The sequence below is a fragment of the Excalfactoria chinensis genome, chromosome Z (genome assembly GCF_039878825.1).
Source record: "Excalfactoria chinensis isolate bCotChi1 chromosome Z, bCotChi1.hap2, whole genome shotgun sequence".
Classification (NCBI taxonomy): domain Eukaryota; kingdom Metazoa; phylum Chordata; class Aves; order Galliformes; family Phasianidae; genus Excalfactoria; species Excalfactoria chinensis.
Window position 1 is genome coordinate 56,170,350 of NC_092857.1, and position 11,687 is coordinate 56,182,036.

Consider the following 11,687-nt stretch of genomic DNA (forward strand, 5'->3'; position numbering starts at 1 on the left):
CCGGGGAAGGGGGCGTGGAAAATGGCCGCCGCCTCTCCCGACGGGCCCCGCGGCCCCGCGGCCGCCATCTTGGCGGGGGGATGGGGCTATGGGGTCTTTCTTAGTGCCCGGCGACGACGGCTGTGTGTGGATGTGGGCTTTGCAGTGCCCACGCCGTGTGTGTGTGTGTGTGTGTGTGGCGTTTGCCACTCAAGAAAATGAATTACCCAAGTCTGATGTGTTATTGTTGTTGTTTGTTTCCCTAAGTTAAAATGATGGGGTAGCGCTAAGGGGTGATCAACCTGCGCACCTCAGAGTGCTACAGTGCTCATTTTCAGCACCAAAACAAACTTGGGATGGGTGTGCTATTTGCTAGATGTTGGGGACAGGAGAGCAACTCTGCCCTGTTGGAGCTGGCAGTGATTTGCAAGGCCCAGCACCACAGCTGTCAGCCGGGCCGCTCTGCATGGAGCTGTGCTGGTGTCTGGTGTCCGTCCGTCTGTCCGCACAGCACCACCCAGATGGCCTGTTTGCGTTTCCCTGCTCCTCATGCTTTGCTTTCATGCAGGGTGCAGGCAATCCGGTTTAAGACACAGCCACTCTAATCAGCCATGCCTAAGTCCTTTTTGCACAGTGTGCTCTGACAGCGGTGTGAATCTCTAGCAGAGCACTAGGCACTTGTAATAGAAACCATCACCAAGGTGAGGGGGATGCAGTGAAAACAGAGGGAACTGGAAGCATTTCTTCTGTGCCTTGGTCCACACTGAGAGGCACTGATGAATTCCTCTGACACCTGTGCCCAACACTTTGTGAATGTCAGCCTTATTTCTTCCAAATATTCAAGAGGAGATCTTTCCCTGCACCCAACTCAGGAGAAGCGACCCGTGTAACACAGAGTGCACTTATTACTATTCTGTCAGTCCCAGGCTGGCAGGCTGCACTAGTTGCAGAAGACAAGCTTGTTTACACAGTTTGTTTTCTTAATTATACAAGAAGCAGTTTTGTCACTTGAACTACTCAGGAAGCAATTAGTCAGCTCCACAGGCTGCACTCGAGTTTCCTCGAAAGAAAATTAAAGTGTTTATCTGGCTAAAATAACTGGTAGATGAACTCATTATTTTTCCTCGCTTCTTTTTGTATTTTGTGCATTGTGAGTCATAGCAATGATATTAGTTCTAGTGTGGGAAAATATTATAATTGAGATCTGGTAAGTTATTTGCAGACTTCACGTTTTTCTTTACACTGTGATGACATTTAGTACAGCCCCAGTGAGGAAAACAATGCTGCCATTCATGGCTGTAGACGTAGATTTCAATCGACTTAAGCGGGCACAATGAAACTTGGTCATTCACTGGTTACCCATTTTGTGTTCTCAAATTTTCTCTCAGCAAAAGTATAATGACCCAGTATTGTGTGGTTGCATAGACAAGGGCTCGGAACAAGAGACACTAGTTTTGTCTGACGGTGTGAGAAAGTCGTGAAGGGATCTTTTCTTCCAGATGGTGTTAAATTCAGCTGCCTTTTTAACATTGGCCTTGCACAGCAATCTGCTGCTCCCTTTTCACAAAGAATAAGCCCGGGTCCCTGCTAGTTAACATGCATACTCACGCAACCTGCAACTTCACTCCAACTGTTTTACAATGCGCTGGTATGCTAAATAAACTTGATCTGGTCTCTCCCGGTGCTAACACTAGCCTTCAAAGGACTGCTGGACTGATACTTATACCATTTTTTTTCTTTTTTCTTTTTTTTTTTTTTCTTTTTTTCCCCTTCTTTTTTCCCTTGAATGTGAAGCTGTATATCGTTCCATTCCCCCCCCCACCCCTCCTCCCAGTTTTCAGGAAACAGCACCTTACAGATAGATAATCCTATAAAACATTATTTGCTGCATGAGCCTATTAAAGCATTCCACCACGTTTCCACATGCTCTCTTTTCCCACGTCAGAAGTTAGATGCGAGGGACAAAAAGGGGCACAAACGGGGAATTTTGCTTCTAAAGCAGTGAAGGACTAACCATAATAATAGTGATAATAGCCAATTGCTTTTTATTGAGCGATAGTCACGTAACAGGATGAGTGTATGAAACAAGTTAGTATGACAGTGGCCAGCATACGAGTGCAATGTTGATATTTTTCTCTGCGGCTTTCCTCACTAAATTTACACCGAAGACCAGGACTCCAAGGAAAGCCTGCGTCAACTGTCTCTGCCAAATGGCTAAGCAAACAGTGGGCTTCCCCAGGAAAACAGCGTATTGCCTTAATTGAAACTCTTTGAGAAAGAAAGCCTTCATACTTTGTAATGTAAATGTTAATGGTAGTAAACAATGGCCCTAGGTAAATAGCTCCCCTGGACACGGGGTGAATGGGAGGCGTGCGGGCCGCGCGCTGAAAGCCCGGGCGATGTCAATGAACGGGGTCCGCTGGGCGCTGCGGTACGGCCCCGGCACGCGCGGCGCGGGGTCTGCGCCAAGGGCCCGACAGAGGCCGGGGGGAAGGAAGCCCTGGGGGCAGAAAGAACCGCGTAGCGGCTTCGGAGCTAAGGGCAGGGTGAGGAAAGTTCTATCCGCAGCTCTAAGCCCGCCTCCGGGCCCTCCGCTGCTTTCCCCTCCGAGACAGCAACTCTCGCTGTATGGCCTGACCCCAATACAATACTGATATATGTGACTGCTCCTCGTGCGCGGTGGCCCTTAAGCTGGTGCAGCCCTTCGAACCCCGCTCTCATCTCCCTGATCAATCAGCCCCGGGGACGTTCGGTTTCTCACTCAGCGCGCCTCTGGGAAGAGATTTAGGTCAAGTCCAAAGGAAAACGGTACCCTTCAAAAATTACTCATACTCGATTGCTGCGATAATTACAAGCACCCCAACTCGTGCTCATTATCCCACTCTTCCCTTTTGCTCTGCCATTCTCCCACCGGCAGCTGCACCCCTCAGCGCCCCCCGCGGAAGTTCCGCGCCCCCCCGCGCCCCCCTCCCCGCGGCGCTGTCCGTCAGCGACCGCCAGAGCCCGGCGCTGCCACTTGCCCCGAGCGTGGGAACGGGAGCGCCCAGCCGTTCACAGCTCCTGCGCGCCGGTTAACGGAATCAATTAGGCAGGACAGACCCTCTGCCGCCCCGCCCCACCCCGCCCCTCCCCCCTCTCTGTTTTGTCAGGTCTATATACGTCCTAATTATTTCGGGTTGGGATGCCAGAGCTGTTTCCCGGATAGATCTGATCATCCTTAAACAAAAAGAGAGGAGGCGCACACGTGGGTTGGGGAGTAAATGTCACTTTCATTTCCAATGCTGGGCGCAGAGTAAGACACAGAACATTTTTTAGCACTTTGACAAGGGGGGAGGCGATCTCGTCTCCATCATGTCTTTCTGCTTCAGTAGCTTCCTCAAGGAAACCCTCTCGGAACAGAGAAGCATCTGTGCTGGCAATTTGAATAGAAGAATAAAAATCAGCCATTGCTTTTTTCATCTTTGTGCAGCTCCATCGCGTTCTTGCTAGATATAAGTTATTAAGCTCGCCTACACTGCAGTACAAACTTTCTGAAAGCCTGATTTGGTATTGTTCAGAGCAGACCCCAGTGCTTTGTCTTGGGTGCACACTGACAGGTCTGGGGTTGTTTTCCTCCCTGCTCAGTCCACACAGTACCACCACCAACACCATCGCCTTCATCACCACCAGCTGCTGGAGCATTTCTGAGGCTGTCTCATTGCAGTGCATCATTCTGAAAAGTTAAGTTCAGCATTTCTAAACAGCTTTCTAATATATGTATAGCTGTGTGTGTGCATACATATCTTCTCAGTTAAGCATTTACTGGCCTGGGTCCTTGTTTATCCATTTGTGCAATGGCAGCAGTCACACAAGCACTGTTTGCCACCAGCAGCCATCCATCCCGTGGCATCTGACAGCTCCACATTTTGGCATGAGTGATAAGCACACCATGTAGTGCCCTCCGCTCCCACCTCCAGCTTTAAAAGCATTTGGTGCAATGAGCGTTCCCGACCTGTCTCGGGTATTACTGTCTCTTGCAGCAGTCTCTCATTTTCACACGTTGTACGATGATCTTGAAGGAGTTTTTACTTTCGGTTATCTAGCTTTATGAAGACCAAAACACTCATACAGCTAGATAACCAAAGATAACAACTCACTTCCCTCAAAGCTTTATTATTATTAATAATAATAATAATAATGTTCCTTGCTAGAATCCAGATTCTCCCTGGCAAACAGCCATGCTGTCTCCTCCAGGAGCTCCAGTCCTGTTTTAAAATTCCATCCTTTCATGCAGTTGTGCCCTGGTTTGTTTTCCTGTCTGCCTGCTCAGCCAGCAACATCCAAAGGAGATCCATCACCTTTAGAGTTTATTCCCAACTTTTCCTTCCAGCCACTGATTTCCAACAGCACAACCCATGGTCCATCTGCTCCCCCCAGAAAACAGCATCAAGGATGAAGGTGCGTTGACTGCGTTAGGAGCGAGAAGCATCCATCCCACTGCAGGCCTCTCTGTGCATTGTAAGTCGCTCCACTCACAAAAGTCTCCTAAGCATCTGTGAAGATGGAAAGCCATCAGCAATTTCCAGCACTGTGTAAGGAAGCCAAAATAAAAAAATAAAATCCCATTTCGGTAGAAAGTGACGTGTGGACACAGCTCCCAGTCCCTTATGCACAGCAGAGAGCTTTTGGCCAAATGGTGGCAGCTCGGTGGCAAACATCTTATATGCGTGCGTGTTTTGGGGGGGAGCTCCTCGCTTTCCCCGGGCTGGGAAGGAGAAGGCGCGTTCCAGCCGGCGTGCTGCTGCCCCCGGTCTGAAAGAAGGAGAAAAGGGCCATCACTGGAGAGCTCCCGGTGCCACGGCGAGGGCCGGCCCGGCGAGGTCAGAGGTCCTGGACCGCGGGAGAGCAAGGTAATGATGATGTCATGAGAAACCTCGAGCACACGCGGCCGAAAGACGCGGCGGCCGCCGAGAGAAGCGCGGCCTCCGTCAGCCCCGGCCTCCGGCGCAGCCTCCGCCACCGCCCCAAACGCGGGCAGCGCCGCCGCCGCCGCCGCCGTGCCTTCCACCGGGGCGGGAGAGCTGTCCCTGCGGGCAGGGGAAGGCGCTCTTGAGGCCGGGGCCGCCCCCCGCCCGCCTCTCCCTGCGGGGCTGGCAGCAGGGACGGAGTGTGACTGCACCGGCAACTGCCGCGGCTGCAGAGCGCCGCTCGCCCATGGCTTCCCGCTGGCGCTGCGTGCCCACAGGGCTCGGTGCTCGAGCCAGGACAGCTCTGCAGCGCTTCTGAGGGAGGCTGCGAGCCTGGCTCCATGCGTCTGCACCTCCTCTCCTCCCATCCTCTGCGTGTGCCCGCGTTAGAATGCAGCGCAGGTAAACGCTGCAGCAGTGCTCATCCGAAGCCGTGCGTTCTTCGGCCAAAAGCCTCCGTAAAAAAGCGGATTTATCGCTAGTGATTGTGAACCCTGTACGAGAAGTGCAGACACTCGTGTTGCATAACGCGTGGGGCCGATGAGGCACCTCCTTCTCAACTGCCACGGCTTTAGGACCTAAATCTCTCGATTCCCCCTCCCCCACCCCAAAAAGGTGATTACTGAATTATTTAACACTGTGACTCGTATATAATTTTCCTAAGTCTTAAGTGCAAACATTGAAGGTCTCCCGAGTGTACATGGTACAGTGAATCTTCTCACTGAGATCTGCACTATTTGCTATTGGAATTAATAAATGCACTTCAGGAGCTCGTGCATGCTGCAGTGGGGATGGGATGCTCACTGGAGATTTCAGCACAAGCAGAACATGGACTGCCCCACTCTTCTAAGGAAGGAGGGCTTAAAATCCTCTAAGAGGAGCAGCACAGCTCTGCATGTCCTGCTCTGTCTTCCCTTAGAGTTACAGAGAATATACCAACTCACACTTTTGTGAATCACTTTGTAAATCTACTTATGTTTGTGTATGCTGATGGTTTTAAGGCAAAGATCTTCAATGAGTGAAGATAAATTTAAGCTACTGTAGCTCTGTTGTGAGTGCATGGCCTGTTTACCCTACAAATGTCTGTGTGCTGGTGCATGTATAGGGGAACCACATGCACATGTGTCAGCCTGCCTGCATGAATGCACATATATATTTTTGTGTTAAAATACAAAGACAGAGCTGTGTGGTTGCACTGTAAAATGGCACAGTACCAGCCTCCCCATTCTTTATCATAGAGTAACACTACAAAACCATGAAAATGGGAGAGCAGTCTCCTTTATCAGACAAGGCCCAAGAAGTAACAGATGCATGTTGTGAAGGTGCCAAACCCTGAATTCGGGGCTCACATTACTAGTGATGTCTCTCACCAATGCTTTCAGATTCTCAGCCTCTGAGTTTGGGCTTTACTTGTTTGTTTGTCTGCATATTTCTGTGATGCCCATCAGATGTCCCAGTATAGGTGTCACTGCAAATCACCACTGGTGTAGGAGGGTGCAAGGAGCTGATTACATGAAGTGGCCAGAGTTCCTACTGGGCTCTGTTACACTTCCTCTGCTTCTTCATTATCTCTCAGGCTGCTCAGGCACAAGTGGGACATCTGGAAGCATATAATTGTTTTCATATTATATAAAATTCTAATGATTTTATTTTTTTTTTTTCCCCTGGACAGTTAGAAATGTGTTGTTTTGTTGTTTTTGCTCTTCTTCTTGTGGCAACATCTAGAGGCAGCAGCATCAGTGATCAGACATATGTGGATGTATTGCACACAACAGGATTGTGAGTTCGTGCAGTGAATTCTTCCAGTGAGAGACATGATGGTTCAGGTGCTCCTTGTGCCATTGTGTGTACATGTCTATGCTTATACATACATATGTGTGTGTGCAATGTGTATCAACACAGACACATAAGTGCACATTGATGCATGCATGCAAAACATGTCACCATGTGGCTGGATTTACAGCGAAATGCAAGGCTTTAGAAAAAAAGAGCACGTTTCAGAGGTGTAAGATGTACCTTTAAAATTTGAAGATCTGTCCTCAGCACCACCTTGCTTACTCACACAGTGACTGAATTAGTAAATGCAATACTTCTTGAGAGCTTCAGCAGTGATGGCTATAACCCAACATGATGGCTATAACCAGCTGTTCTTTAGCTGTAGTAGCAAATGAGTTCTCTAACTCTCATTCACTTGGCAGGGTTTTGAAATCTACACGTGTGCAGTGAGTCTGCACAAAGTATTCGCTTGCTCTGAATATCATAGAAATGCATTCTGCAGTGGACAGTATACATATCCAGGGCTGCAGCGTTTTCCAGCTTGTGAAAAGTTCATGCAGCCTGCTGCTCTGGAACGACCATCACGAATAACAGCCGCCGTCAACACTACATGCAATTTTATTCCCAAATAACAGTACAAAGCTTACTTCTTCCAAAAGCCTTTTGAAGACGAGCTGCATATTGTGACACACCGAGCCCAAACGTTTACTTTTTCCTCCCACCTCCCTAATGAACTCCCGCTAACGGCCTGTAGATCAGTACGTGATTGCCATGCTTGTTGTCTAATCTTTTTATAGGTCTCCAGATGGCTGTGACGTAAAGAAGCATCCTGCACGGATTTCTTAAGAATTAACAGTCCCTATTTGCCTTTAGAGAGGAATGCTCACGACGCTCCAATTAACGCAATCAGAGCCGGGCTTCATGCCGGCACTCCGCCTTCCGCGCAGGAACCACGGAAGGAGGTGCAGCGCGGCGCAAACTACGGCCGAGCAGAATTCACGCGGAGAGGAACCACGACGCAGCAGTTCGCGGCGGGCAGTGCTCCCGCAGCGTCCCGCTCCCGCAGCCAGGAGAGCCGCTTCCCATAGAGCTGCCCTTATCGTCCCTCTGGTGACCGCGGTGCCGCCGCACCGGCAACCCCGGCGGTACTGCTGCTGGCATGCAAGGGAATCCGAACTGTGCAACAAGAGCAGGCGAACTATCGAGAATACAGCATCTCAAGGAAAAACAAATGAAACACGCACTCGGTCAGTAATCATACACGAAAGCAATGCACTCTGCTAAGCACCACGTATTTATAAAATCTGTATGTAACATATAGAGCACCGTCCGGCTTTAATAAGGGAAAGCATTTTACCGTGTCTTGCCTTGGAAGTCATTCCCTGTGCTCTGTCTGCGTTGTTTAAATCTGAAAAATAACCACAAAAGAAGCGAAGGGTCATGATTTAGATATTTTTACTGTTTGATTCTTGTTCGTTAAGTGCATGTAAACAGATGGGTGTACAGGTGCTCAGATCTAGATCACTCAGATCTGAGCTGGTTCATTCAATAAGACCAAAAGTTGTTAGCCATGGGCAGGCTCAGCTCTGGGTTTTTGCCAGGAGGCAGCCAGCCACATTTCTTGCAGATGATCCAACATGACACAGAACAGATATGAGTGATGCACTCCAGCATCTGCAGAGTTAAATGTGGCAATCAGTATTTGCATAAAACAAAAGGGCTAATATAAAGACTGTAACAACTTGTGGTTAACTCCTCTCAAGGAAAATGGATAGAGAATATTTTGGGCCGCTGAATGGAAGTGGCCAAAACTCCAGGGGCGGGCACGGTATTTGCATACTATATGCTGCGGCTCCTTAATGAAGGACGGAGCTCCACCTAGCCTCCAGCCCAGAGCGTGCACAGAGCCTCACGCCGCTCTCCTTAGGGCCCTCAGCCCGGGAGCACGGCGAAGGAGCCGTCGGCACTGACAGCGTGCCAAGGGAGCAAGGGTAAATAAATTCAGTGAGCCAAAGGCTTTCATCGCCTTATATCAGCTGCATCAGCTTTAGTTGCAAAATAAAAATAATAAGAGTAATATGTTTTTAAAGCACATTATTTCCCATGGAGCGACTGTTTTCCTGTGTTATGTCGAAGAGATTTCACTCGTTTCATGGGCACAGAGCAGTTGGCAGGGAGAGCGATGCTACTGTTGTAGGGCCGCATGCAGCGGGCTCGGGGCCGTGCTGAGCATCCAACTCCGCATGGCCCCGTGCCTGGGATGCACGCTCTGATCCGGTGGCCTTTCGCGCAGTGCAGGATGCTTCCTTCTCACAGAGGCAGATTTACGGACTACGGAGGATAATTTCTCACACCCCTGACGTCTCGGAAGCATATACATAAGTGCATATTTAAACGTATTTAAATATAGCTGGCAGATAGGCTCCACATAAAGAGTGATACCAAGGGCCGAGTTCGTTCCCTGCCATCAAAACTCCCCGTGTCCGCACGGCTCCGAGAACCTCACACAGCGCTGCGGTTCCCACGCCCCGAGACCAACAGGTCCGGACTCGGGCCCCCTCCGCGGTACTCACATCGCTGCGGCTCCGAGGGTGGGGGGGGTTCCCCCCCCCGGTCCCGGCGGTACGACGCACACAAAGATTCCCACAGGCAAATTTCCACAAATTCACGTCGTTCTTCCATCCTCATCCTGCTTTAAAAGTTCCGCGTAGCTCCACGGTGCGGTTCTTGCGCCAAATGGCTTTAAAGAAGCTCGGCATCCTCTATCCAGAAAAACGGAAGACGATAGCAGAAAGTTTCTGATCTCCCGTCGTCGCCACCTTCCCTTCTTCCCCCCCGCCTCCCCCCCCCCCCATCCCCCTATTATTATTATTTTCCATATTGCTTCTTAAGCCCCGGAGTAAAAAGTGAAGTCCTGCATGAGATGCTCCTCAAGTTTTTTGGGGGGCTTGGCCAAGGTCTAGTCCAGCCCTCTCTGCTGAGGAGGACGTGCTCTGAAATCCAACCGGTTTCCCCACAGCTTTTGTTGCCGACGAACTGAAGCCCCATTGTTCACCCATTGCCACGGTCTTTCTCAGTTCCTGCTCTGTGCTGTGCGTTGCCAGAGATAATGAATTTGCACCAGACCTCTCTTAGTGCCGCTTTGACGGATGGAACAAATTAGAAATGCCTAAAGAAGAGCCGTGGCTTGCGTCTTCCAGGAGAAAAATGAAAGCTGAGTGCATTTCTTTGGAAACTTACAAATGCAGAGAACGGTGGAGTTTTTTTGTAGGTGTCTTCCTTCAGCCATGATCTGAAGAGCGGCTCCTGCCGAGTGCTGTCCTTGGGCGGCATTGCCATTCTGGGTAACTTTTCGCTAAACCAAACAACTGGTCGATGATTACAAAATAAACGGATAAATAAATGAAATAATAATAATTATAATAATAATAAATCATAAAGTTTAAAGAGAAAAAGAAGGGAAAAAAAAAAATAAGAGAGCTCCTCTCCCCACTCACGCTGCCACGCTCAGCGCTGCGTGCCCTCCCGCCGGCAGAGCTCCCCCGGCTCCTTCGCTGCCTCCCGGGGACCAGCGCCTCGCAGTCTGCGTGGAAACGCCGCGTTTTAGGGCGTGAGGGCGGCAGATTGGGTGCGCGGAGCTGCGCGGAGGGCGGGAGGAGATGAGGGGCGTCAGAACAGCTCCCCGCTGCCCTTTTCGGGGCGGGCCGCTGGCAGCCGTGCGCGACGTCCGCGATGGCGTGGGCAGGTGGCGGGGGGCTGGGGGCGGGCTGACGGCCGGAGACGTGTGTGTGCCTATCGCAGCCGCTTGCACACGCGTGTATGTATGTATACATGTGCGTATGCATGCTTGACTGCCTCCTCCCCCCGCCCACGCACTCGGGACCCTCCCGGCAGCGCTGACCCCGCGGTGCGGTGGGACAAAGGACGCTCTGTGAGGACGGAGAGGGGCCCACGGGCGCGCAGGGCGACTCTCGGCCTCTGGGGATACGCGCAGATTCCGACGCCGCGCCGTGCTTATACACACGCGTGCTGGCATCCCCCGGTTCGGCCCTTTGAGTTCAGGGAAAGACTCTAATAGGAGAAGCAGCGTGCGGTGTATGCAAATCGGAGAGACCGTGCCGCGGCGCAGGGAGATGCTCTGAAGGCATTACAGCAAACAGGGGCGGGAAGAAGAGATAGGAAGGCTTGGATCCGAATAGAGAACACCCTCCCCTTTCAGGACACTGATGGCATTTAGTGTCGCAGCTGAAACTTCTTCCCACATTCCCGCAAACAGCAGTGCAGCAATAGCAGGGAGGGCCCAGGTAAGGGAAAATGGAGAGGGGATCGGTGGGAAGCCGCCCTTACCCCCACCACCCCCATGCTCGTGACTCGGCCGCTTCTAGTCCTTTGCAGCCCCTTCCAGCCCCGAAGGTGCCGCCGAAGCACGGCTGCCCCCGTAGGGGGGATAGACCGCGATCCACCGCCTGTCATTTTTGGAGACATTTTTTTTTTTTTTTTTTTTTTTTTTTTTTTTTTTAAGCTGTTCTGAGTTTCCTATTTCCCGCTCATCATCTGATGAACCGAAACAGCAAATAACATCCCATTAACGAGGAAAAAATAATAAATAAAGAAAGAAAGAAGGGAAGAGGGGGCGGCGCGGCGGAGCGGGGTGGGCTTTGTGCTGGGCCATTGGGACCGGGATGCCTCTGCTCGTGTGCGTGGGATGCAGAGATGCCCGACCGCGGAAGGGATCCTCCCGCTACCCCCCCCTCCCGGCTCCACCGTCGCCCCCCGCGCGGCCATTCCCGTTCACGTTCAGGTTTAGCGGCAGGGTCATGTCCTTTGACGTCACTGTACGTCCTCTGCATTTACGTACATCGAGGAAACTGGGGCATTAAGAAAAAAATATATTTGCAAATCTTCCCTCTGGCAGCAGCGGGCGCAGAACCCGGCGCGATCTCTACGTGTTCTCGGGGATCGCGTCTGGAGGAAGGAAGAAATCCT

At 51.0% G+C, this 11,687-nt stretch overlaps 1 protein-coding gene across 16 annotated transcripts in view; it reads right to left on the bottom strand.

Annotated features, from left to right (window-relative positions):
- Positions 1-10,986, bottom strand: part of LOC140264340 (uncharacterized) — a 97,183-nt gene extending 86,197 nt beyond the window's left edge. For 2 of the 16 annotated variants that reach the window (XR_011906030.1, XM_072360050.1), the window contains exons 1-2: positions 10,199-10,986; positions 8,059-8,109 (exon numbers count right to left, since the gene is read on the bottom strand). Coding sequence is in view for 5 of the 16 variants with exons in the window: in XM_072360050.1 (XP_072216151.1) it covers positions 8,059-8,109; positions 10,199-10,737 (590 nt within the window). In the remaining 11 variants the exon portion in view is untranslated. Of the gene's footprint in view, positions 1-2,994; positions 4,771-7,697; positions 7,918-7,973; positions 8,110-9,274; positions 10,070-10,198 lie in introns of those variants that run through there. The other 14 variants (XR_011906038.1, XR_011906036.1, XR_011906040.1 and 11 more) reach the window with 14 other exon arrangements.
- Positions 10,987-11,687: the final 701 nt, after the last annotated feature.